At 49.0% G+C, this 26,175-nt stretch overlaps 3 protein-coding genes across 6 annotated transcripts in view; all 3 read right to left on the reverse strand.

Moving 5' to 3' along the window:
* Positions 1 to 4,609, reverse strand: part of LOC119707578 (C-type lectin domain family 4 member D-like) — an 18,344-nt gene extending 13,735 nt beyond the window's left edge. For 2 of the 4 annotated variants that reach the window (XR_005258794.1, XM_038152815.1), the window contains exons 1-2: positions 1,388 to 2,784; positions 374 to 475 (exon numbers count right to left, since the gene is read on the reverse strand). Coding sequence is in view for 3 of the 4 variants with exons in the window: in XM_038152815.1 (XP_038008743.1) it covers positions 374 to 475; positions 1,388 to 1,424 (139 nt within the window). In the remaining variant the exon portion in view is untranslated. Of the gene's footprint in view, positions 1 to 373; positions 476 to 1,387; positions 2,785 to 4,583 lie in introns of those variants that run through there. The other 2 variants (XM_038152800.1, XM_038152791.1) reach the window with 2 other exon arrangements.
* On the reverse strand, positions 4,555 to 21,148 carry LOC119707644 (C-type lectin domain family 4 member D-like). The gene is made up of 7 exons (XM_038152907.1): positions 20,818 to 21,148; positions 17,934 to 18,050; positions 15,308 to 15,400; positions 14,823 to 14,974; positions 14,455 to 14,591; positions 13,591 to 13,743; positions 4,555 to 4,653 (listed from the first exon to the last, which is right to left on the reverse strand). Exons 1-6 carry the CDS (start codon positions 20,882 to 20,884, stop codon positions 13,596 to 13,598), a joined length of 714 nt encoding a protein of 237 aa, XP_038008835.1. The 5' UTR covers positions 20,885 to 21,148; the 3' UTR covers positions 4,555 to 4,653; positions 13,591 to 13,595.
* LOC119707636 (C-type lectin domain family 4 member E-like) lies at positions 4,636 to 9,042 on the reverse strand. The gene is made up of 6 exons (XM_038152896.1): positions 8,907 to 9,042; positions 7,891 to 7,992; positions 6,062 to 6,154; positions 5,574 to 5,725; positions 5,215 to 5,342; positions 4,636 to 4,803 (listed from the first exon to the last, which is right to left on the reverse strand). Exons 1-6 carry the CDS (start codon positions 8,941 to 8,943, stop codon positions 4,659 to 4,661), a joined length of 657 nt encoding a protein of 218 aa, XP_038008824.1. The 5' UTR covers positions 8,944 to 9,042; the 3' UTR covers positions 4,636 to 4,658.
* Positions 21,149 to 26,175: the final 5,027 nt, after the last annotated feature.

Genomic DNA, 26,175 nt, shown 5'->3' on the forward strand with positions numbered 1-26,175 from the left:
GACCCCTGCGTACAAGGCTTAAAACCCCCCTGTACAGCACTCAGAAATCCTACCCTTTACTTCGTGACTACTTCTACTACAATATCTAAACTTTTGTGACTTCTTGTTCTTCCTGCAAAGTTGGTAAACTGTTCCATGGGTCAGATTCAAAGCCACAGGGGTTTCTGGCTGCATGCCAGGGTCTCAGATGCTTTTGACCTGGGTCTGGAACATCCGAGAATGTCTGTGGGACATTCTGAGTTCCGACAACCTCTGTTTTGGTGAAGGGCGTTCTCCTTGTGTCAGAGAGACTAGGATGTGGGTTTTCCACCTGACCAAGGGCAGGCAGCTGAGCCCTTCATCCCAAGGGAATTTAAGACACCCTGGTACTCACCAAGCCAGAGGCACAAGGCCACGAAGGCAGCTTTGACTGCAAGGGCAAAAATAAGGAAAACCCAGACGTTCAGCCAGGAGCAACCTCTCTCTTCTGCTGGGGCTGAAAACACAAAGCAAGTGTGAGCATGTCCCAGGCCAGAGTTAGGAGCAGGATAACCCAGGGGGCTCTGTACACTAACACCCTGCTGCTCCCTTGATCCAAGGACTGGGGAGCCTCACAGGCGCTGGAAGCAGGTCCCGCTGCCTGTCCCTAGCAGTGGCTCAGAGCCACAGAGAACAGTGCACAGGGGCTGCCCTGAGGCTGCTTTTTTATTTCCCTGTTTATCACAAGACCTGCCTGTGTTCTGCCTAACCCTGACTCCCCCTGTGTCCTGTCAGACCTCCTTTCTCCTCAACACATCTTCCTGCTTGCCTCCCATTACCCTGTCTGTCACTGAATGCTCATTCTGGATCTCCCTCCTCTTCCTCTCTCTTTAGAGCTTCTTTCTCTCACTACCTGCCTTTTGCCTCTGTACCGTGAGCCCCTTTCTGCAGTGGCACAGTTCCCCAAAGGAGTGACTGCCCAGCTCAGGGTGTGCACAGCCAGACACACAGAGGCATTGTTTCCACAGGGGGAAAAGGCACTTGGGAGCTCATGGCAGAGCCCTGGCTGGGTTGTCCTTGGGGACAGCAGAGATGGGAGCAGGGAGTTGTGCTCAGCGCGATGCAGAGAGCTTTAGCAGGGCAATGACAGAAGGACAGCACCCTTCAGTCCCATTGTTTCCAGACCCAGCACTGAAGGGAAGAGCAGGGCACGCTCTGCCTGGACTTCCATTCCCCTGGCTCTAGGAAAAGGTCATCCTGCCAGCCTGGGCATTGCCCCCTTCCCTCATCTTTTGCTTGGCTCTTGTCCTAAGCCCCATCTCCTGGTAGGAGATCCAGGAACTGCACCATGCCCAGGATCCATCCCAGCCCTGTCTTTCCCCAACCCCTTTGACAGGAGGACAGAGAGGAAGGAAGGTTTGGGGGTTACCTGCACTTCCAGGACTGACTCTCCCTTGGCCATTCATCCTCTCTGCAAGAGGATCACTCTTCTCCAAGGGTCCCTGTTACCAGTGTGGCCACAAACAGCCTTCCTCCTGCACAGGCCACCCCCCACACTGGTGAGCAATCTTCACAGGCTCTAATCTGATGTGCTGAAAAAGCCATATCCTGGGTGAACCCACAGCACATGGAAATTGAGGAACTTCCATCATTACCCTGCCAGCACACTTCAAGCAACACCCAGTGCAACCTAGAAAGTCACCAAGACAAAGAAAACAGATGAAGGGGAGCATCTCTGCAGCTCACTACCTCTCCCTTTGCACAGCCTCAGGCACTTCCACAGGTCATGCATGGCCTTACCTCTCTGCTGCCTGCTCTCTCCCGCTGAGGTTCCATGTGTGTGAGAATACATCCACGGGCAGGTATATTTGGCATTTGCTAGCAGAGGGCCAAGCCCACTGAGCACAGCCTGCAAAAGGGAGCCTAAAATGAGAAGAAAGCATATCTGTGGCTGAGTCTGGGCAGTGCCCATGTGCATCCTGAGCCCAGATATCCTGAGCACAACAGAGAACTTGCCTGTACTCTTATTAACTAATTCCTTTAGAAGTGTGGATGGAGCTTTGGGCAGTGCAGTTCAATATGCCCTATCTTTGTGGGGCTGGAGGACAGAAAGGATCAGTTGATGGTGCTGGAGTCCCTTTGCATGACAGATCAGGAATTTTGCCTTGGTTATGACTACAAAAGCTGCAGAACTACGTGGTGTTTCTGGAGTTCTCAAGGAGGTCTGGATTCCTGTCCAGCAGCCTCATACTCCTAAGGATATCCCTAAGGATAAAGGGTCCTGACTGGATCCCAATGTCCTCTGAATGGACTGAGATGGGAACTCAGCCTTTGCTCTAGTTCCATCAGCTGGTTTCTCCCTGTGATGAGGAATGCATGGGTGCAGAGACACAGGAATAGGAGAGCTCATAGCAGCAGCACAGGCATTTCAGCTGAAGCACCAGAAGATCAGGGCACAGAACTGCTTACAGTGGAGGACAAGCCTGAGCTCTCTGTAGAAGACATGCTCTGATTCTGTTACTTTGTGCACAACAGGCTGCAGGCAGTGTCAGAGCCTACATTTCTAAACATCTTGATGTAAGTAATGTTCAAAAGCTCTTGCCTGTTGCCCTGATTTTTTAAGATTTTTTTTGCCTTCTGATGTTTACATTCATGTAACAAACTTTCTCTCACACTTTCTGTAAAAACTCATTGTTTTGCATTTTTTTATGGAGGAGGAGAAATTTGATGCACTGTTGGTTTGACCAGTGTCATTGGGAAGGTGGCACTGTCACCCTCCAATCCACTGTCACTTCTGGAAAACTATAAATGTTAGAGTCAGAAAATAAATGTTCCATTTTTTTCCTCACCTTGAGAACAGCAGTGTGTGAGTCATTCATTTTGTGTCCTATAGCGAGACTCACCCCACAGAAAAACACATTCACAAAACTTGTGCAACCTCCAGCCTCCCATCAGCCCGTCAGGAAGTGCAGCAGCAAGAACACATCCCCTTTGTGGAATCAGAGGTTCCCCTGGTCCCCACGCACTTCCTGCTGGAGATGTAGGGTTCGTGAGTATCCACACCTCCTCCAGCAGCCTGCGAACCACAGGTGAAAGCACAGGGTCACGTTGTCACACTGCAGAACTGTGGGTCTGTGCCTGCTGCATGGCACTCAGTACCATCATTGAGGTCACCCATGGCACTCAGCTGCCAGGGAGCTTCTTACAGACAGAAGTGGCCAAGCAGCAGAGCACCCTGGCCTCGGTGGCCACTTCCTTCCCACTCCTCTCTCCTCTCTCAAACTGTTCTTGCTTCTTCTAAACTTTGTTTTCAGACTGTTTCTTCTGTGCCTCAGAAGCCTTTCCCTAATGCCCTGGTTACTGTTAAGCTGGTGGTCATGTTCTCCTTTAACAGCCTTGGTTTGGGGGAAAATGCTCCTCAGATAGTTGCAGCAATTGAATTCACACGGCTGTCTGTATTTACACTCCTATTTCTATCACTTGCTGCTGTCCAGGACACTGGAAGAGTGAAAAAACATCTCAGCCAAAGAGGCTATGAAGAGCACAGTGCTTGTGTTCCCACCACAGGACACCAAGGGACATCAACTCAAGCGGCATCAGAGAGGGAGTACGTTCTGCATGAGATACACATCTGCACTGGGAAGCTGGAGAGGACCGGGACACCAGCAAAGGGAAGGGAGGATGTTTGCAGCATGGCACTTCTCCACTTCCCTGGTACCACCACAAGTCTCTGCTGACAACTGCTTTCTCACAGCTGCCTCTGACACTTGTTCACATCTGCTTGTGTTGGTGACTGTATCCTGTGGAATGAAGTCAAATCCCTGCAAGTGTCAATACTACAGCAGTGGAAATAGCCTTGGGGAGAGGGACTTTGTATGCAAGAATGTTGTGTGAGGACAAAGGTGAATGGCTTTAGACTGGCAGATGGCAGGTTGCAATTAAATATTGGGAAGGAACAGCGGATCCTTTCTACTGTTTTGAAGGTGAGGGGGTTAGGCACTGGAACCAGTAGCCCATAGGAGACATGTCCCAACTCTAATATGTTCAAGGCCTGGCATGATGGGGATATGAGCAACCTAGTCTAGTGGAAGCTGTCCCTGCCCATGACCAAGGGGACTTGAAACTAGATTATCCTTAACAGTACCTTCCAACCCAAACCGTTCCATCATTTGTGGATTATACCCAAACAGCTTAGAGATGGAAAAGGAAAGAGAGATATGCACCCAGAGCATAGGGCCTATCTTCATTAGTCTGATCCTGTATTTTCTCTTGTCTAAGATTTCAGAATTTGTTCAGCACAACCAGTACAGCTAGAGGACATCTTGTGTGTGACTCAAAAAAAAGCAAACAGCTCTGCTCCAGGAGACAAAAGGACATTGAATCTCTGGATATCTGCCTTCCGTTCCAGCATCTTCCTCCTGGAGAAGTCCATCTCTTTTCAGCCAGAGGCTGCTGGAACCACTCAGAGAGAAGAGGACACAAGAGCACAGGAGATGCTTCAAACAGCCTGAGCCTCCCTGTGTTACCTGAGCCACCATATGAACTGGGGATGCTGGACAAAGCCGATTTCACTTCCACACACATGGTCCCACCTCACACAGTGAAGATGTGTCAGAGCTCCCCACCCTTCCCAGCACAGCCAGAGCTGTTCCCAGCTCGCTGCTGAGCTCCCAGCTTTACTCAGGACAGGGGTATTTCCATCACACAATTACTGCTGCAGCTTCACAAATTCGATGATAGTTCCAACATCTGACATTACTCCAGTTGTTGGGTAGTTCAGTATCCCTGTACATTATAACGCAATTCTCTTCATGGCCATGACTTGGTTCTCCTTTTCGCCAGAACCTGGGACACAGACAGGATTGTTACTCCCCAGTCTCCACTGTAAAGCACAGCAGGAAAAGGCCACAGCGGGATGCAAGACTTGAAGGGAAAAGACAGAAATTCCCAATGCTGATTCATGGACTGAAGCAGTGCCCTTCCTCCCAAACCATAACCCACTGGCACCAGTGACACATGGAAACCTGCCTCCTTCCTGCAGCCTTCCAGCACAAGAGGGCCCTGCTCCATCCTGCTGGGGGGAACTGATCACCACCGCTCACCCCACGCACCTCACAACCAGTAGAGGCCCATGTCGGCCTCCAGGGCAAGTTTGTGACATCGCCCTCTATTTTACCATCAGGCACCTTCCTATCTACTCTAGTTTCTTTCCCGACCAGGAGTCACACCAAACAATCTTCATCCAGAGATACTCACGCTGCTGTCTCATTGTATGGAGTCTTGTCCACCCACTGCCACTGGCCCACCTTCTCTGCAAACAGACCAATGTAGAAATTGTCTGGTTTAGGTTCTTTAGATTGTTTTATCTGCTCAGAGAGGAAATCCTAGAAATCAGAGAGAGAGTGAAATGTCCATGAGTGGCAGGACTGACCATAGAGAGGCATCAGGAGTCCCTGTGGGGTGGGGCTGGTGGCAGAGGGGACTGGTGCTGCAGAGGTGCAGACAGGACCTTCCCCGTACCCTTCCTGCAGGACACGGAGGGGCTCTGAGTCCCCTCCAGGGCCCAGCACTGTGGCTCTGCCTGCTGGGTCCCTCTCTCAGCCCTGTGCACTTACCTGCTCTGCCTTGCTGCTGATCACCACCAGCTGGGAGCCCATCCCACTGCAGTTTTGTGCACTCTCAGACCATGACATTGTATCACTGGACAGGAAATAGCAGCTTCCTTGAAACCTTCTCCAGCCCTTGGGGCAGCACGTCCAGCCTCCATCTGTGCAGGGAGACGACAGAGAGATGAAGGCTACTAACAAGAGATGGTGATTGCAAAGATCCAGGTTTGTCAGGGACAGTGCTCATGTCCTCAGGAAAAGTGACTTTTCCTAACAGAAAGAAAGTGCTTGAAAAAACAGGGGTAGTACAGACATTACTTCCCATTGCTTTGGGCTATGACCAGTGAACTTTGTGTACCCAAAGCTGTGGTAATCCTTGTAAGGGGATCTCAGGTCTCTCCAAAGTTCTTTTGGGGATGTGGTTTGACTTTGGGGATGTGGTACAGCCTCCTGGAGGCCCTTAGCGCCAGGGAAGAGGGGACATTGGGAGGACTGACCTGTGCCTTGTGGCACCGCTGAGTCGCACTCCCACTGCGAGAACTGCTGCTGCAGGGCTGAGGGCTGGTCACTGCTGTGGCAGATGGGAACCACTGCAAAGGGAGAGGAAAAGCTGCAGGATTACCCCTTGCTCCCAGCTCCTCACACAGCATCTCTGGCACCTTTGTGGAGAGTTTTGTGGACAGTTGGCTAGCTGAGAGAGGCCATATACACATAATACCCTTGCTTAAGCAAGAAGGAGACAGGTATAGGAGTCAGCAGTCAGTTTCCATATAAGGCAAGGACACTGTGCCCTTGATGCAACAGCAGGATAGGGAGGAAGATATTTAGCTAGAAATATGAAGAAAGAAGAAAAGTTGTAACAGTATTACTACAAGAATGCAGACGTAGGTGTAGTTGGCTGATAAGTAACTAACCAATAATAAGCTCGCCTTTTGCAATATGTATTAGCCTTATTAACACCAATATAAATATGCGTGCCTATCAATAAAGTTTGAGACTTGTTGATCATCATTGGATGTGCAAGTCTTCCTTCGCCGTTACCCCTTGACCCTCCTTCCACCATTTCCCCAGCAAGCACTGTCCCAGCTGTCACCTCTCCTGGCCCACACCAGTGGCACAGCTGCTTTCCCAGCCAGAGAGAGACCAAAGTCTTCCAAGTCAGACAGCACAGGGACCCCTGGAAGCACATCCCCCTGGGGACATGCCACACACACGGCACGAGTGAGCCCTCCCAGCCACAGCCACTCTGCCATGCACAGACCCACAGCCCAGCTGCCAGTCTACAAAGCAGCCTCTCACTGTCACCCTTTGTCTCTTCCTCAACTACACAGCAACAGGCACTCGGAGGAGTCACCCTCAGCTGGGCCTGTTCCATCAGCAACACACGGTCCAGGTGAAGGGAATCACTCACGGCTGGAGCTGCTGAAACCAGGGTGCAGCATAAACCCCTAGGACTTTCTAGCTCCACTTTGTGGGGAATAATGCACTCTTGGAGACAGGCCACAGCCACAATCCCTAGGAATTCCTAGCCACTCAGACACTCATCAGAAGTATGGATTAGGAGCTGATCAGGGTGTGCTTACCAATCCAGATGCCTATTTTCATCAATCATTTAATTCAGAACTATTTTCACTTATGAGCAGAACAATCCTAGTGGCTCCAGTGCCTGATTAGTGAATTGCTGTAATGGAGGAAGGCTCAGAGGAGATGGACAAGGGCCATGCCTGGCTGAGCACCCCCATTGCCAATAAAGGTGACCTTATCCCTACCCAAAGATCAAGGATGAGAAGAGACATGACTTCCGGTTTAGTCCAGCTGAGGGATTTGACCTGCTGTGCAGCTGCTCATCCCTGTAGGGATCCAAAAGGGTCAGTGTCTTCCTCAGATAGCCATGAAACCTCTGTTGGCTGAGAGACACTGGTCCTGCCTTAGCCTTCCTGGGGAAGCAGGATAGGAAATCACTGGCTCACAGTCCTCTGGAAAGACTCCCATCAGAGAAGAGCTGTCCAAGGCCTCAGCTCATGCAGACTGAGAGGGACTGAGGAGCAACCTGCTCTGACAGCCTTGCTGCCACCACAGGCAGTTCCTTACACAGCCAGCTTATCCAAGAGATCTGCCTTATGCCCAGAGATTCAAATGGTGGGTTAAGAGCTACAGAGATGTTCTCACAGAGGTCAAGGCTGCATGAGAAGGGATCTCTCACCTGTGTTTTGGTGAAGGGTGTTCTCCTTGTGTCAGAGAGACTAGGATGTGGGTTTTCCACCTGACCAAGGGCAGGCAGCTGAGCCCTTCATCCCAAGGGAATTTAAGACACCCTGGTACTCACCAAGCCAGAGGCACAAGGCCACGAAGGCAGCTTTGACTGCAAGTACAAAAATAAGGAAAACCCAGATGTTCAGCCAGGAGCAACCTCTCTCTTCTGCTGGGGCTGAAAACACAAAGCAAGTGTGAGCATGTCCCAGGCCAGAGTTAGGAGCAGGATAACCCAGGGGGCTCTGTACACTAGCACCCTGCTGCTCCCTTGATCCAAGGACTGGGGAGCCTCACAGGCGCTGGAAGCAGGTCCTTCTGCCTGTCCCTAGCAGTGGCTCAGAGCCACAGAGAACAGTAGCACAGGGGCTGCCCTGAGGCTGCTTTTTTATTTCCCTGTTTATCACAAGACCTGCCTGTGTTCTGCCTAACCCTGACTTCCCCCTGTGTCCTGTCAGACCTCCTTTCTCCTCAACACATCTTCCTGCTTGCCTTCCATTACCCTGTCTGTCACTGAATGCTCTTTCTGGATCTCCCTCCTCTTCCTCTCTCTTTAGAGCTTCTTTCTCTCACTACCTGCCTTTTGCCTCTGTACCGTGAGCCCCTTTCTGCAGTGGCACAGTTCCCCAAAGGAGTGACTGCCCAGCTCAGGGTGTGCACAGCCAGACACACAGAGGCATTGTTTCCACAGGGGGAAAAGGCACTTGGGAGCTCATGGCAGAGCCCTGGCTGGGTTGTCCTTGGGGACAGCAGAGATGGGAGCAGGGAGTTGTGCTCAGCGTGATGCAGAGAGCTTTAGCAGGGCAATGACAGAAGGACAGCACCCTTCAGCCCCATTGTTTCCAGACCCAGCACTGAAGGGAATAGCAGGGCACGCTCTGCCTGGACTTCCATTCCCCTGGCTCTAGGAAAAGGTCATCCTGCCAGCCTGGGCATTGCCCCCTTCCCTCATCTTTTGCTTGGCTCTTGTCCTAAGCCCCATCTCCTGGTAGGAGATCCAGGAACCGCACCATGCCCAGGATCCATCCCAGCCCTGTCTTTCCCCAACCCCTTTGACAGGAGGACAGAGAGGCAGGAAGGTTTGGGGGTTACCTGCACTTCCAGGACTGACTCTCCCTTGGCCATTCATCCTCTCTGCAGGAGGATCACTCTTCTCCAAGGGTCCCTGTTACCAGTGTGGCCACAAACAGCCTTCCTCCTGCACAGGCCACCTCCCTCCAGAGCAGCCTTCACAGGCTTTAATCCTGTGGCCTAAAAAACCCATATCCTGGGTGTATCCACCTCACATGGAAATTGAGGAACTTCCATCACTACCCTGCCAGGACATTTCACAAGATGCTCATTGCAACACACAAAGTCACCAAGACAGAGGAAAACAGATGAAGGGGAGCATCTCTGCAGCTCACTACCTCTCCCTTTGCACAGCCTCAGGCACTTCCACAGGTCATGCATGGCCTTCCCTCTCTGCTGCCTGCTCTCTCCTGCTGAGGTTCCATGTGTGTGAGAATACATCCACAGGCAGATATATTTGGCATTTGCTAGCAAAGGGCTAAGCCCACTGAGCACAGCCGGCAAAAGGGAACCAAAAATGAGAAGAAAGCATATCTGTGGCTGAGTCTGGGCAGTGCCCATGTGCATCCTGAGCCCTGATATCGTGCGCACAACAGAGAACTTGCCAATACTATTTTAGTGTAATTGGATTGAAAGGGAGGCTGGAGCTTTTAGCAAAGGGATTCAATATGGCCTGGCATTGTGGGGCAGAAGGATTGCTTGCCCGTGCCAGAGTCTGTATGCCTAACAGATCATGAAGTCTCACTTGGTTTTGACTGCAAATGCTGCAAACATACGTGCAACAGGCTGAGATGTTCCATCAGCTGGTTTCTCCCTGTGGTGAGGAATGCATGGGTGCAGAGACACAGGAATAGGAGAGCTCATAGCAGCAGCACAGGCATTTCAGCTGAAGCACCAGAAGATCAGGGCACAGAACTGCTTACAGGGGAGGACAAGCCTGAGCTCTCTGTAGAAGACAGAATCAGAATGCTCTGATTCTGTTACTTTGTCTGCAACAGGCTGCAGGTAGTGTCAGAGCCTACATTTCTAAACAACTTGATGTACCTAATGTTCACAAGCTCTCACCCCACAGAAAAACACATTCACAAAACTTGTGCAACCTCCAGTCTCCCACCAGCCCCCCAGGGACTGCAGCTGCAAGAACACATCCCCTTTGTGGAAGCAGAGGTTCCCCTGGTCCCACACACTTCCTGCTGGAGATGTAGGGTTCGTGAGTATCCACACCTCCTCCAGCAGCCTGCGAACCACAGGTGAAAGCACAGGGTCACGTTGTCACACTGCAGAACTGTGGGTCTGTGTCTGCTACATCTGTCAATGCCATCATCGAGGTCACCCAAGGCACTCAGCTGCCAGGGAGCTTCTTACAGACAGAAGTGGCCAAGCAGCAGAGCACCCTGGGCTCGGTGGCCACTTCCTTCCCACTCCTCTCTCCTCTCTCAAACTGTTCTTGCTTCTTCTAAACTTTGTTTTCAGACTGTTTCTTCTGTGCCTCAGAAGCCTTTCCCTAATGCCCTGGTTACTGTTAAGCTGGTGGTCATGTTCTCCTTTAACAGCCTTGGTTTGGTGCAAATGCCCCCTGAAATAGTTGCAGCAATTGAATTCACACGGCTGTCTGCATTCACACTCCTATTTCTATCACTTGCTGCTGTCCAGGCCATCTGACCAACATGAAGTGGCATGGGTAAGGCTGGAGAAGGTTCCATGTACAAAGAACAGCAAGAGTGCTCCTGTTCAGAAATGAACTTGGTGGAGGACGTTCTCTTTTTCTCAGTGGTTGATGGCAGTTCCTCCATCAACCTGAATCCCCTGAGCAGTCCTGCTGTGCAGTTTTCTTGAATTCCAAATGATTTGAAGGGAAAGACTTATCTGCAACAATGACATAAGGGCAAGTAGCCTGGAAGGAGATACTAACAAAGCGAAAGGCAGAAAGCACAGCAGAAGTGCTGGCAACAGGGACAATACAGGAAGAGAGAATCATCCCAGAGAAAGTTGTTCCCACTGTGCCTGGTTGCTTTGCCCTCTCACAGCCTGGAAACCAGCCCCACAGGCCTGAGCCCCAGCAGTGGGTGGGGGACAGCTCACACTGGCAGCTGTGAGGCTCTGCAACTTGTGCTGCAGTTTCTGAGCTTTGTTTTCAGCAGGAAAGATGAAATAAATGCAGGAGGACACTGGAGGTTCCTTTTCATGGACCTTTGGGAGACAGGGTATGGAGGACCCCAGGAGGAAATGGACTCTGTTGGATCTCACACTCCCCAATGAGTCTGAACTGTTGGGCATGTAGAGGCTGAGGTCCACTTTGCAGTGATTCTGACATGTTGGGGTTCAGGATGTTTTCAGTCCTTGCAGGGAAGGATGAGCTCCAGGACCTGGGATCTCATGGCTCAGAGGGACATGGAGACAGACTCATCCAAATCCTGATTCATCCCAAACTCCCTGGATGAATCATTCTTTTTTGCCTCCTGCTCTGTTCCTAGGGGAAGCAGTCCTACATGGAATCCTGCCTTCTTCCTGCAGCCAGGGTGAGGGGGCCATGTCCACACCCAGCAGGGGCTGCTGCTCACCGCAGGCTGATCCCAGGAGTGGACAGCCAGCAGAGGAACGTGCTGGTCAGCTCTGTCCTTCAGGGACTGTGCCCCTCCAGCTGGCTGCACCACAGCAGGCCTAAGGCTCCTGTGCTGGGCTGGCTCTTGTGTGGAGGAGGGAAGACAGGAAATGTGCTCCTTGTCCTGCTTGTGTGCTAAGAGTTACGGCAGAGGGGAGGCCTAGAGGGGATCCTGCACGGCAAAAGCCAGAAATGTGTGGCAGTGGTGCTAAAAATCCCAGACAAAGCAGGCCTTTCCAGCCAGTGGCAGCCCTGCACCCCAGGCTGGTGCTGGGAGAAACTGTGCCACTGCAGGGTGTGGTTTCTAGGTGTAGATGGAGAGGTCCTCCTCACTCGCAGGGCCACATTGTACAGGTGTAAACAGACATTTTCTCTGAAGGATTTCATCCTGCTGCAACCAGGGAGGGGAACAGGAACAGGCAGCTCTTTGAGTTGGTATCTGTGCTTACTGCCTGTGCTGATTTATGTGGTTTTTTGCATGTGTATGTCCTGTTTCTTCCACATGTCCCTAGATAGGTAGGATCTACTGTCCCTACACGCTGTGTCTCGCTGCTGCCTCGAGCTGTGCATGTGGACCTGCAGCCACCTGCAGCACCTGCACTGCTGCTCACACTGCTGATCCCACTGGATTAGGAAGCCAAATCTCCTGGGCACCTTGTCTCCAGAACAAATTCCCCTCTCTCTCTGGGGCACACAGGGAGGATTCACTTCCATAGGTAGGACAGAGGCACACAGACAGGAGCTGTACACCCAATTGCATTCCCTGTGGGGAGCTGGCACTGTTCCCTCAGGGCAGCTTGGGCACTTGGTGTTTCCTGAGGAAAGAGACACGAGAACACAGGAAGCAGGAAGTGGGAAGAGGTGGAGCAAAGGAAGATCCATGGTGTCCTGTGGTCACCATCAGGACATGAAGACAATGCAATAGGCACTGACGTTCTGGATGGGATGTCGTGTGCACCAAGAGCCCTGTCCCTTCAACCTCCTCTGTGGCATGGTCTGGCCTGGGCAGCCATGCCATTCCAGGCACCACTGAGGATTTGGCTTTCCAGGAATGCTGCTGCTGCCTCAGGTGAGCCTGGGATCAGCTCTGAGTCAGGAAGATGAATTTTTCCTCCAGGTGGATCTGAAGGCCCAGGGTGGATTGTTTCTCCCATGGCAGCAAGTCCAAAGGGAGGGTTACAAAAATGAAGGCAATGAGGATAGAGTCAGAGGGTTGGAGCACAAGCTAAAAGAATTGGGATTGTTCAGCATGGGAAAGAGGAGATTCCAAGTTGGTTCGCCTTCCAGGAGGATTTCAATAGGGCTGGAGAGAAATTTTTTACAAGGGCATTTAGTGCATAAGGCAAAGGGGAATGGCTTTAAACTGAAAGAGGGCAGGTATTAGGAAGAAATTCTTTTCTGTAAGGGTTGTGAGGCACTGGCACACATTTCTCAGAGAAAGCTGTGCATAGTCCATACCTGGAAGTGTTCAAGGCCAGGCTGCATGGGGCTTTGAGCACACTGGTCTAGTGGAAGGGGTCACTGCTCAAGACCTAGAGGTTGAAAACTTGATCCTTAAAGGTTCCATACAACCCAAACCATTCATAATTATAGAACTTTACCTCTCCAGCTTAGATATGGGGGAAAAAAGAGATAGAAAAGCAGGGAACAGAGAATTTCTTCATTGGTGTGATATTGTATGTCATCTGGTCTAAGTTTTCAGAAGTTATTCAGCACAATGAGTACAGCTAGAGGACATCTTGTGTGTTACTCAACAAAAAGCAAACAGCTCTACTCAAGGAGACAGAGGACATTGGATATCTGACTTCTGTTCCTGTGTCTTCCTCCTGGAGAAGTCCATCTCTTTTCAGCCAGAGGCTGCTGGAACCACTCAGAGAGAAGAGGACACAAGAGCACAGGAGATGCTTCAAAGAGCCTGAGCCTCCCTCTGTTCCCTGAGCCACCTCATGCACTGAGGATGCTGGACAAGGCTCATGTCACTTCCACACACATGGTCCCACCCTAAACAGTGAAGATGTGTCAGAGCTCCCCACCCTTCCCAGCACAGCCAGAGCTGTTCCCAGCTCGCTGCTGAGCTCCCAGCTTTATTCAGGACAGGGGTATTTCCATCACACAATTACTGCTGCAGCTTCACAAATTCGATAATGCGGGACATCTGGTTTGACGTCATTCCAGTTGTTGAGGCTTTCTTCAGGCATATGCATTACAGTGCAGTTCTCATCATGGCCATCACTTGGTTCTCCTGCACGCCAGAACCTGGGACACAGACAGGCTTGTTACTCCCCAGTGTCCACTGTAAAGCACTGCACAAAAAGGCCACAGTGGGATGCAAAACTTGAAGGCAAGAGGCAGAAATTCCCAATGCTGATTCATGGACTGAAGCAGTGCCCTTCCTCTCAAACCATATCCCACTGGCACCAGTGACACATGGAAACCTGCCTCCTTCCTGCAGCCTTCCAGCACAAGAGGGCCCTGCTCCATCCTGCTGAGGGGAACTGATCACCACCACTCACCCCACGCAGCTCACTCCCAGCAGAGGCCTGTGCTGGACTCCCGGACAAGTTTGTTCTCCAGATGAAGACACAGAAAGGACAGTCCTGGTACTTTCTCCCTGTGTTCCATTTCTTTCCATTAATTTCAGTACAGGCAATTTTGTGCATATAAGGGCAGGTCAGGCCAGGCAAGGCTGTTAAACTATTAAGGGTTCTATTTGATTGCCTACAGCAAAGATTTCTAGGTCATAGGTAGTTAATTTTTAACCAGTATCCAGCACAGATGGGATATTCACACATGTTCACACATGTGAACCGGGTGTCCTACAAAGTTCTTTCTTGCTGCATCTTTGATCTCTAACAAGGCAGTGGACTCACAACCCCTTTTCATGCACCACCTGAATCTCTCACATCTCTCCTATTTTCTTTCCCTACCAGGAGTCACACCAAACACTCTTCATGCACAGACACTCACGTTGCTGTCTCATTGTATGGAGTCTTGTCCACCCACTGCCACTGGCCCTCCTTTTTCTCAAACAGACCAATGTAGAAATTGTCTCTTTTAAGCTGTTGATTTTTCTGCTGTTGATTCTTCAGTTTGGAAAGGAAATCCTGGCAGTCAGAGAGAGAGTGAAATGTCCATGAGTGGCAGGACTGACCATAGAGAGGCATCAGGGGCCCCTGTGGGGTGGGGCTGGTGGCAGAGGGGACTGGTGCTGCAGAGATGCAGACAGGACCTTCCCCGTACCCTTCCTGCAGGACATGGAGGGGCTCTGAGTCCCCTCCAGGGCCCAGCACTGTGGCTCTGCCTACTGGGTCCCTCTCTCAGCCCTGTGCACTTACCTGCTCTGCCTTGCTGCTGATCACCACCAGCTGGGAGCCCATCCCACTGCAGTTCTGTGCACTCTCAGCACACTTCATCGTATCACTGGACAGGAAATAGCAGCTTCCTTGAAACCTTTTCCAGCCCTTGGGGCAGCACGTCCAGCCTCCATCTGTGCAGGGAGAGGACAGAGAGATGAAGGCTACTAACAAGAGATGGCGATTGCAAAGATCCAGGTATTCTAGGGACAGTGCTCATGTCCTCCTCAGTGACTTTTCCTGGCAGTAAGAAAGTGCTTGAAAAAACAGGGATAGTACAGACATTTCTTCCCATTGCTTTGGGGTATGACCAGTGAACTTTGTGTACCCAAAGCTGTGGTAATCCTTGTAAGGAGATCTCAGGTCTCCCCAGAGTTCTTTTGGGGATGTGGTTTGACTTTGGGGATGTGGTACAGCCTCCTGGAGGCCCTTAGTGCCAGGGAAGAGGGGACATTGGGAGGACTGACCTGTGCCTTGTGGCACCGCTGAGTCGCACTCCCACTGCGAGAACTGCTGCTGCAGGGCTGAGGGCTGGTCACTGCTGTGGCAGAAGGGAACCACTGCAAAGGGAGAGGAAAAGCAGCAGGATTAGCCCTTGCTCCCAGCTCCTCACACAGCATCTCTGGCCCCTTGACTCTCCTTCCACCATTTCCCCAGCAAGCACTGTCCCAGCTGTCACCTCTCCTGGCCCACACCAGTGGCACAGCTGCTTTCCCAGCCAGAAAGAGACCGTCTTCCAAGTCAGACAGCACAGGGACCCCTGGAAGCACATCCCCCTGGGGACATGCCACACACACGGCACGAGTGAGCCCTCCCAGCCACAGCCACTCTGCCATGCACAGACCCACAGCCCAGCTGCCAGTCTACAAAGCAGCCTCTCACTGTCACCCTTTGTCTCTTCCTCAACTGCACAGCAACAGGCACTTGGAGGAGTCACCCTCAGCTGGGCCTGTTCCATCAGCAACACACGGTCCAGGTGAAGGGAATCACTCACGGCTGGAGCTGCTGAAACCAGGGTGCAGCATAAAGCCCTAGGACTTCCTAGCTCCACTTTGTGGGGAATAATGCACTCTTGCAGACAGGCCACAGCCACAATCCCTAGGAATTCCTAGCAACTCAGACACTCATCAGGAGTATGGATTAGGAGCTGATCAGGGTGTGCTTACCAATCCAGATGCCTATTTTCATCAATCATTAAATTCAGAACTATTTTCACTTATGAGCAGAACAATCCTAGTGGCTCCAGTGCCTGATTAGTGAATTGCTGTAATAGAGGAAGGCTCAGAGGAGATGGACAAGGGCCATGCCTGGCTGAGCACCCCCATTGCCAATAAAGGTGACCTTATCCCTACCCAAAGATCACAGATGAGAAGAAATTTGGCTTCTAGTTTTGCTCAGCTGAGGGAATTTAGCAGCTGTGGAAGTGTTTGTTTCCTCAGAGATCAAAAAGAGGGCAGCATCTTCCTCAGTTAGCCAAACCAGCACAGGACAAGTGGCTACCTTAGTCCAAAATGGCATAAGAAACTGAATGACTAAAGAAACATACCTGAAGAAAGCAATGGGCCTGAGCTGGCTTTAACTCCCCTATTTTGTCTTGGTATTTGAGGACATTCAATGTCTTAATGTGGAGCATACTGCAGAACTATGTCCTGTTTGGGCCCCTTATAACAAGAAGGATATTGAAGTGTTGGAGCAGGTACAGAGAAGAGCAGTGGAGCTTGGGATGAGTCTGGAGCACAAGTCCTGTGAGGAGCAGCTAAAGGAACTAGTGGTGTTTATCCTGAAAAAAGGATGCTCTCTACAACTCCCTGAAAGGAGTTTGTAGCCAGGTGGGGGTCAGCCTCTTCTCCCACATAACAACCAATAGGACAAGAGGAAATGGCCTGAAGTTGTGCCAGGAAAGATTTAGATTGGATATTAGTAAAAGCTTCTTCACTGAAAGGTGGCCAAGCATTGGGACAGGCTGCCCAGAGAAGTGTTGGATTCACCATTCCCGGTAGTGCTCAAAAGACAAGTAAATGTGGCACCTGGAGACATGGATTAGTGGTGGGCTTGGAAGTGGTTGGGTAGCAGTTTAACTACATGACCTGAGCTGTCTTTTACAGCACTAATGATTCTATGATTTCATGCTTGTATGACCAGCAATTAAAATCATGTTTGTATTGTGATCCACCTATGCATTGCAGTGGCCATTCTCTGCTACGTGCCATTTGTACTGGTTTTCCATTTAAATGCTGTATTGCTGTGCTAAACCAAAATCCTGTGTAGCATCAATTAACTTGGATAAGTAAAATTTCATTAAAATATTAAACCTTCCATGTGTATCAGGAGGTATCAGATACTAACATCCCAGCCTAAAACTCCCCAACCATTTGCCTGAGTATCGTGAAAGGTTATACATTTGGGAACAAAGCAATACAAATGTCTGGGACTCAGATGCTAAGGCAGCAAAAGGAGAGGCAGTGATTTATCATAATAAGATGCCTCTTCCAGAATCCATCGTGGTTATTAACAACTTGTGCAAGCATGCCATGAATTATCTTTAATAGAAAATGAGAACGAAACAGTGATCACAATCTTTACAAACAGCATGTCCAGGAATAACCTCTAATGAACTATTTTGCAATCAACCCTAAAAAGTTGTAAGAGTCAATTAACTGCACTATGCAGTTAATCTTGGAGATGCCAGGACTGTGAGAAGCCATTTTTTCCATTAGGACACAAAACACATCCAAGTACCTTAGAGAGCCTAAGTGCAGATTCAGCTGCCTGTATAGGCACTTGTGCCTCTGTCTCCACTTTTTCCCATCTGTCAAATGTAACTGAGTTCTTTTTGTGGGGAATGAAGGTAGAGAATTGTTCTACAGTTCCAAAAAGGCCATGCAAGATTGCAGTGTGCAATCTGGGCACACTGACGAGGCTTTGGAGTAAACAGTGGAAGATTTGGAGGATGTATGCAGACATATACAAAGTCAGGGCAGGACAACCTGAGAACTTACACAAAGCCCAGACAACCATGAAGCATGGTTTCTCTACTTTTCTCCCAGCACTCCTCCTAGACCTCTCCCTTGTAATCTCCTTGCACATACTCACCAAGGAGGACGACAACAAGGACAATGCACACCAAGAGAAGCAGCAGTGAGATCAACCATGGCAGCCAGAGTGGGTACTTCTGGGGATGTTGCTCAGGCTTCTTTGTCTCGGGAGGTCCTAAAAGTGACAGAAACACACCAAACAAAACACTGCAGTCAACTATGGGTCTGTCAGTCCACAGTCCACATACCAAGGATGTATTACTCAAGGGAGAGCTCCTCAAAAGAAAAAAAAATTAATTTCTGAAGTGGAAGTTACAAAGTTTGGGAGAAGGACAAGGAAGACTGGGACAGAGCAGGGAATGTCTGTGGTTTCTGGAGGAAAGTCAAATTCAGTGAGTATGTTCACAGCCCAGCCAGTGAGCCAACAATGATCATAATTGTTGGTATTAGGGGGCGAGTCCTTCACAGGGCCTCAAAAACTACAGTGAAATAATGTCTTTCTAGATTGAGGCCAAAGCTACTAAATGCAACATTGCTCAAACCGTAATACTTATGACATACAAGGGAAGATTTCATGTTGACTTCTTCCCAGAAAACTTTTTCTGCCTCCTTCAGTTCCCTTAGCTTTTTGAACTTCCTGTGCAGAAGACTGGTGTAATATGAGTGAGGATGGGAGACAAAAAATGTGCAAGGCTATGATGGCACATCATCACTGGGATATTGAAAGATATATTTTTTCCTTCCATCTCTGCTTTCCAAGTCAGGATTCAAAGATTTGCTGTAATAAAACTAGGTTGCGCTAGGCTTGATATTTGGGGAGAACAGAGGGCTGTGTCCAGCAGCCTGAGTAAAGTACTCAGATTAAGATTTGCCAGGACCTCGCTTTTATCTAGAGGGATATTGCCAGTACTGAGGAGGTTTGGGAGCAGACAGGAGAGTGGGTCACAGGGAAGGAGAAGCAAACAAGCCTTGGGGGATTGTTCTAGCTTGTGGCAGGTACACAAGCCAGGGCAAATAGGAGGGGAAAGAGATAGCAGCGCTCACTGCAGGGCAGGAGAATAGAAGCTTTGGGAGAGACTACTACTAAAGATAAGATTTAGAGAGCCTTCATTCATTGCTCAGCATGAAGCACCCAGGTCTGTCAGCAGCCAAGTGTGCCTGCCAGACATGCCTAGTAAGCAAGACTGTAAGAAACCTCTTTGTGGAAGCCTTCTGACTACTTCCCAAAGGCTTGGGAGAGATTGCTACAGTAGGGAAAAAGGCATCATTTTTCATTATCTGGAGAGAAAATATGTGGACAGACAAGGTCCAGGTTTCCCTGGTCAAATAAAGGTTTTCTAATAATGTTTTTTCTTTCTTTTGCCTTAGTGAAAACAAGGAGCCCCCTCAAGATCTGGAATCAAACCACCTACTTCAGAAATATCTCTAACCAGTCCAACTGATTTTTTTGATATGCGGCACATCCAGGCATTGTTCAACCTGTGCCCAGTCAGACCTGAGCATCCCACACTCACACCCAGGTGGCACAGGGAGCACTGCATGCTGTGCACCTCAGCAACACGACTGAAGTGCAGTAATCTTGTGCACACTCAGTGGGTTGAACTCCCTGCAAAATGCTTTCCACAGCTGGTCTGTGCTCTGTAACATGTCCAGCATGATCACAACACAACAGACTTGAAGTCTTTGGAATAATAATTTGGAACACAATGGGGAACTTTATATTCCAAAGTAGTGGTGAACCACCACCCCCACCTCACCACAATGGAAATGCTAACTACATCCAGAACCAACTAATCTTAGTGCACTGAAAACAGTGAGATTTCAAGACAGACAGGACTATGTACACTATTTATTTCCATGACTCATGCCTCAGAGCAAGCAAGGAATAACCTGGAGCTGATGCCTTCTGTTTGGGATTGTAAAACTGAGATAAAGCTGTAAATAGGCAGCAGTAAATATTTATTTCATTTAAAAAATATTATACATTGATTTATGCACACATACATTTCCTGCCCTGGAACCCAGTGTTGTGTAGGGTCCTGCATGTCAGACAGCAACAGTGAGCCTTACACAGAACATCTCTATGGGTTTCTACTTGTGGAATAATGACTACAGAGTATGTATTAACAAGAATATGCCTTATATTTGCATGAAGTCTAGCAAAAGAGATATTTTACCACTGTAATTTTTAATAGGAAAAAAATTGATTGTTTGGTGTGTTAAATGTTTTTCAGGAGTGGCAGACATCAATAACAGATTTGGATCTCCCTCCAGATCTTAAATAATTCTTCTTCTGTATATTTCAGAGTGTTTAAGTTTTGGGTCTCTCTTCTCCAAGGACCATTTCTCAACCAGCCATGGACAATGGGGCTATGTTTCCGCAGCTAGTACCACACCTCATGAAGCTGCAGAGTACAACTGACTGCTCTACTATAAGCAGGCATGCTGATTCTCCTACCCTCTCCACAAGCAGCAATCTGTAGTCTCACTCAGAGGCAAGAGCAGCCAGGACTTGGGCTTATTTGCTGCTTTGGGTGCCCTCCACCTTCATGACAGATCAGATTGATTGTAATAAACCATAGTCTCTACTGCTGGTACTCAGCATGGTCCAAAAACGACTCTTTCAAGACTACATAACATGTAGGGTAATGCGGGAGCCCAAACAGGTTCCTTAATGAACGCTCATTTAAAACCTACTGTTTGTGCTCCCGGTAGTCATTCTTGCTCATGTTGCAACTCCCATTCACCTTTCCTCTTGGAGACGTTCCTCAAGACTCTTATTTCAAAACTCCTTCAGTCTCCTGATCATTAGCTCATTTTTCTCACCAATCCATCAAGATCAGGTGAGAACCACAGTCACAGAAGGAAAAATCTTCATTCCCTCTTCTTCAGCCCTGCTCCCCCCAGCTCCCTTTCTCCCAAATAACCCATTCATTCCTTACCTTTGACTGCTGGGGCCGGCGATTCATTTTTGAACTTCACCTCAGCATAGGTGATTTCTGATGCCATTTAATCACAGTGTGACCCTGTCCTTAGTTTTGCCACGTAAAAGGTGGACCTTTTAGCTCCTTGTTTCCAGAGGGTGACAGGAATAGGTTACTGAGCCTTTCCCATCCATTCATTCACCCTCTACCCATCAAAGAAGGCTGTGCTGAACACTGGAAGCACTGGTGATAACCCAAGAATTCCTGAGAGCTTAGAAACGCTCCAAAGAGATCTCCAGTTTCTTAGCCCAGGAAATCAGCCCTGGCACCATGGAAGATTTTGAGACATAAAAGAAAAACGAGAACCTAACAACTGAAAAGGAAGTTGCAGTCCTTCCCCATATCAGATTCTCAGCTGATAGGCTTCCTTTTCAAGACATTTATAGCTTTTTTTCCTCTTTTTAATGTTCTTACTTAACTATCTCCCCATATTTTCATGTGTTTCTTTGTCTGTTAATAATTCTACCATTGTTTAACCTTCAGTCCAGAACAAAATGCATTCTGCCCCATTTGCCCCTTGTGGTTAAGCTGCATTTGCCACATCAAATGTCACAACTATGTCTCATTCTCCAAAGTCAGCCCCAGCTGGAAGCTAGCACTAGAACAAATCCCAGAGTAGGAAATGTTCCTGTAGAAGAGAGACTGGGGAGTTGCAGCCTTAGACAGAGCAGTAAAAATAATCAGAAGGTTGATATATCCATGAAGAAACAGAAGCATCAGGCTGGAGTCAGAGAGGAGAACAAGCAAAGTGGAATTTTAAAAAACATATGTTGATGGTCTGAGAGATAATTGGGAAGAGTACACTCAAAAACTTTTCTATTAAAACCTGATTCATGGCCTGTGGAAGTTCAGAGCAGTGCTTGCTTCAGGCTCCATTTCAGAGGCTGAAAAGGGGTGGTTTACATTTTTCTGCCACTTTTCCAACACTGTTATTTATCTCCCTTATCTGCTTTCTGGTAAAAACCTCTGATACTACCTTGAGCTAAATGTCAGTGCTTAGTCTGATTTGAAGCTGGAGCAGATCTTGAAAGGAGACAAGGGAAATGGCCGCTGAGATACATTCTAGATCAGAAAGACTTCTAGGAACAGATGCCAATAAGTCAGGCAGGGTGACGAGGGTTCAGTCAGCAGATAGGACTATGGTCTGTGTTGTAAGGTGTGGAGAGTTTTGTGGACAGTTGGCTAGCTGAAAGAGGCTATTTAGATGCAATACCCTTGGTTAAGCAAGGAGATAGGAAAAGGAGCCAGAAGTCAGTGTCCATATAAGGCAAGGACACTGTGCCCTTGCTGCAACAGTAGAAAAGGGAGGATAGATAGTCAGCAGAAATCAGCTAGAAATATGAAGAAAAACAGAAAAGTCGTAACAGTATCACTATAAGAATGCAGAAGTAGGTGTAGTCGATTGATAAGTAACTAACCAATAATGAGCTCGCCTTTTGCAATATGTATTAGCCTTATTAATACCAATATAAATATGCGTGTCTATCAATAAAGTTTGAGGCTTGTTGTTCATCATCGGATGTGCAAGTCTTCCTTTATCCGTCAAATGGTGACCCGAGCGACGTGATGGAAAACGCCCGCCACGGATGGATGAAGTAGGGTTGGGTTCCTATCGCAGGGGGAACGGTACAAACAGACCGGCCACTGGTTTGCGGTCTGCGGTCCCCAGGAGCTGTACAGACAGTCCTGGCCATACGTGCTGCCCGAGCCTGGGAAACCTGCAACAGCGCTGACGAAAAAAGGTATGGAGAGGCAAGCAGCATATGATTTATTCACTGCCTTTTTACAGAGAAGGCAAGTAAAAGAAATAGATTTGCATAAGGAATTGCCAGGATTGTTAGCTTATGGATATGAAAAGGGGTTTTTTCAGAATCCACATACAGTGCATGAGCTATCAGAATGGCGTAAATTTGGGGATAAGTTGTGGGAGGCTACGTTGGAGGATGATAAAACAGCGAAAAAGTTTGGGAAGTTATGGAAGGTTGTGCATAATGAGCTTTTACAGTATCAGGCAGAAAAGAAGGCAGCGGAGCAAGCATCGGTCGCTCAAGATAGAAATAGAAACTATGATAAGGATTGGTTTCAGTCTGCTCCGTTACCTCCTGCGGTTAATAGTGTTGTCCTGCCTCCCCCACCTCCTGCTTCCAATGCCGGAGCCTCCGGTGAGCCATCAGCGCCCCCTCAATCACTAACACCCCCGAAGGGGTCACAGTCCTGCCCTAAGCCACCTATAAATTCACCCCCGTCAGGTAATGAGCCGATTTCTGGGGCGAAAAGCGACCTAGCGGAGGCCATTGCCAGGGAACGGAGGGAGGCGTGGGCGGCGCTGGCCAAGGACTGTTTGGATAAGGGGGACAGGGGGTTAATGGAAGCAGCCTCAGCGCTGGCATTCCCAGCAGTTTTTCAGCCGGTTGCGGGGGGAGGAATGCAAGTAACAATCACTGCTCTTGACTGGAAATTGCTATCACAGCTTAGAGCGACTGTTAGCCAGTTTGGAGTGACGAGCGAGCCGGTGAAGCAAATGCTAGATTACATTTGGAGTACGCAGATACTTTTGCCTGCTGATTGTAGAGGGATAGCGAGATTGATTTTTACACAACATCAGCAACTGCTGTTCAATGCGCACTGGCAAGCGCTGGTTAATGAGTGCGTAGCCACACCAAGACAGCAGGGAGATCCTTTGCATGGTGTGACAGCAGATGAATTGATGGGATTGGGTGCATTTATTCGCACAGAAGCACAGGCATTGATAGGACCGGATAAGTGTAGAGAGGCTATGAGGTTGGTGAGGCAGGCTATAGAGCAGGTGAAGGAGCCGGGTGGTGTACCAATGTATATGGGGATTAAGCAAGGACGAGATGAAGCATTTGGCACGTTTATAGATAGAGCTGCAACTGCTATAGAAAAAGCAGGGGTGCCGGAGTATATGCGAGGTGCACTATTAAAACAATGTGCCCTTCAGAATTGTAATCAATCCACAAGAAACGTATTAAGCACCCTAGGGGCGAACTGGTCCATAGAGGAAGCATTAGAGAGGATGGCCCAAATCCCTACTGGGACTCAGGCATTTTTAGTGGATGCTATTAAACAATTGGGGGAGGGTCTTCAGGAGCAAGCAAAAGCCTCTCAAAGCCAGGTGTTAGCTGCTCTTGCACCTCTCCGAGTCTCCGCAGCCGTAACCCCAGCACCGAAAAAATGCCCAACAAAATGCTATCGGTGTGGGGGGAGTGGTCATTTTCGCCGAGAATGCCAAGCCGGAGGAGTGTGGTGCCAGTACTGTCACTCGGATACCCACAACACAGCTGCCTGTCGTCGGCGATCGGGAAACGGACGGAGGAGCGCGCAGGACGGCCGCGCCCGGACACAAATCGCCGCCGTGACATCAGCTCCACCTGCAGTCTACAGCCAGCCACCACCAGCAGCCTCGGACCTGACCTGGCAGCAGCAGTAAATGTTTCCATCGTAACCACTCAGCTACACAGGATACCTACAGGAGCCTATGGACCATTACAAATTCAAGGCAAAACAATCGGTGCTTTGCTGCTTGGCTGTTCCTCAGCATCCATGATGGGATTATTTGTGTTACCAGGGGTGATCGACGCAGACTATACGGGAGAAATACAAATAATGGCATATACTCTTTTTCCTCCGGTTACCATTGCAAAGGGTCAGCGTATTGCTCAATTGGTGCCTCTGCCACAGCTTACTGCTAGCATTTCCCCACGTGATCAGAAGGAGCCAACAAATCCGGGATTTGGATCCACAGGAATTACTTTGCTGACTATGAACTTGGGGGAGCGACCCCGCAAAAAGGTGGAATTAAAATTTCGGGGACAAATGATTGTCCTTATGGGACTGTTGGACACAGGAGCTGATACTAGTATAATCAGCCCGGAGCATTGGCCCCGTCAATGGCCACTTTACCCTTCAGCGGATACCCTAACAGGAGTGGGAGGACTTACCCTTGCCAGTAAGACGCCGTCTTTGCAAGTAAAGGTGGATGGACAATGGTTAACTACAGTTTTCTCGGTAGTCACATTACCACCTACAGTGCAGTGCCTTATTGGTCGGGACATTTTGGCTCAATTGGGAGTGGTACTGACCAACGAGCACCCTTTGGGGTAATTGCCATTGCTTGGACTTTCCCCATTCCACTCACATGGAAAACTAATACGCCTGTGATGGTTAAGCAGTGGCCTTTAAAAGGGGAGAGTCTCATGCATGCCCATCAGCTGGTGGAAGAGCAATTTAAACAAGGACATCTTAAATTGTCTACCAGCCCATGGAATACTCCTATTTTTGTGATTAAAAAGAAGTCGGGGAATTTCCGTCTTTTGCATGACTTACGGGCAGTTAATGATCAAATGGAACCAATGGGGGCCTTGCAGCCTGGTTTGCCAAACCCTGCCATGATTCCACAGGGGTGGCCATTGTTAATTATAGACTTAAAGGACTGTTTCTTCACAATAGCCTTGCATCCACAGGACACCAAGAGATTTGCATTTACCCTGCCAGCAGTTAATAGAAATGGACCAGATCAGCGTTTTGAATGGACTGTTCTTCCACAGGGCATGCGCAACTCCCCCACTTTATATCAGCTGTATGTCGATGCTGCGCTACAACCCCTGCGCCAAAAATGGCCTCATTGTATCATCTATCATTATATGGATGATATATTGTTCAGCCAACCTGAACCATTTACGGATCTACAGGTGGAAATAATTCAGAAGGCGTTATTACAGCGCAACCTGGTAGTTGCCCCTGAAAAGATTCAACGCTCAGCACCATGGAAATATTTAGGGTGGATCCTAACTGAACAAACTATTGCTCCCCAAAAATTGGAACTTACAACTCACATAAAGACATTGAATGATGCACAGAAATTACTTGGGGAATTACAGTGGTTGAAGCCGATAGTTGGGATCCCTAACCACTTATTGGAGCACTTACGACCCTTGCTTAAGGGTACGGATCCTACTACACCGGTCACCTTGACAACGACACAAAAGGATGCGTTGCGGGGTATTATTGACTGTATTAGTTCTGGGCAGGTTGTGCGCCGGAACCCTGATTTACCTGTTGATATTATCTTGTGGAATAGTCCTGTACATATTTTGGGTGCTTTATCTCAGCTTGAAAAGAAAACGGGGGAGCAGAGGGTATTAGAGTGGCTCTCCCCACCATTACAGCAGCAAAGAACTTTAAGAACAAAAATTGAAATGGTTGCGTCTCTTATTAAGAAAGGACGCCTCAGAACAATTCAGGTTACAGGAGCGGAGCCAGCTGTAATACGGTTACCAATAAAAAAGGAGACAC

This window comes from Motacilla alba, chromosome 1, assembly GCF_015832195.1.
Source record: "Motacilla alba alba isolate MOTALB_02 chromosome 1, Motacilla_alba_V1.0_pri, whole genome shotgun sequence".
Lineage (NCBI taxonomy): Eukaryota > Metazoa > Chordata > Aves > Passeriformes > Motacillidae > Motacilla > Motacilla alba.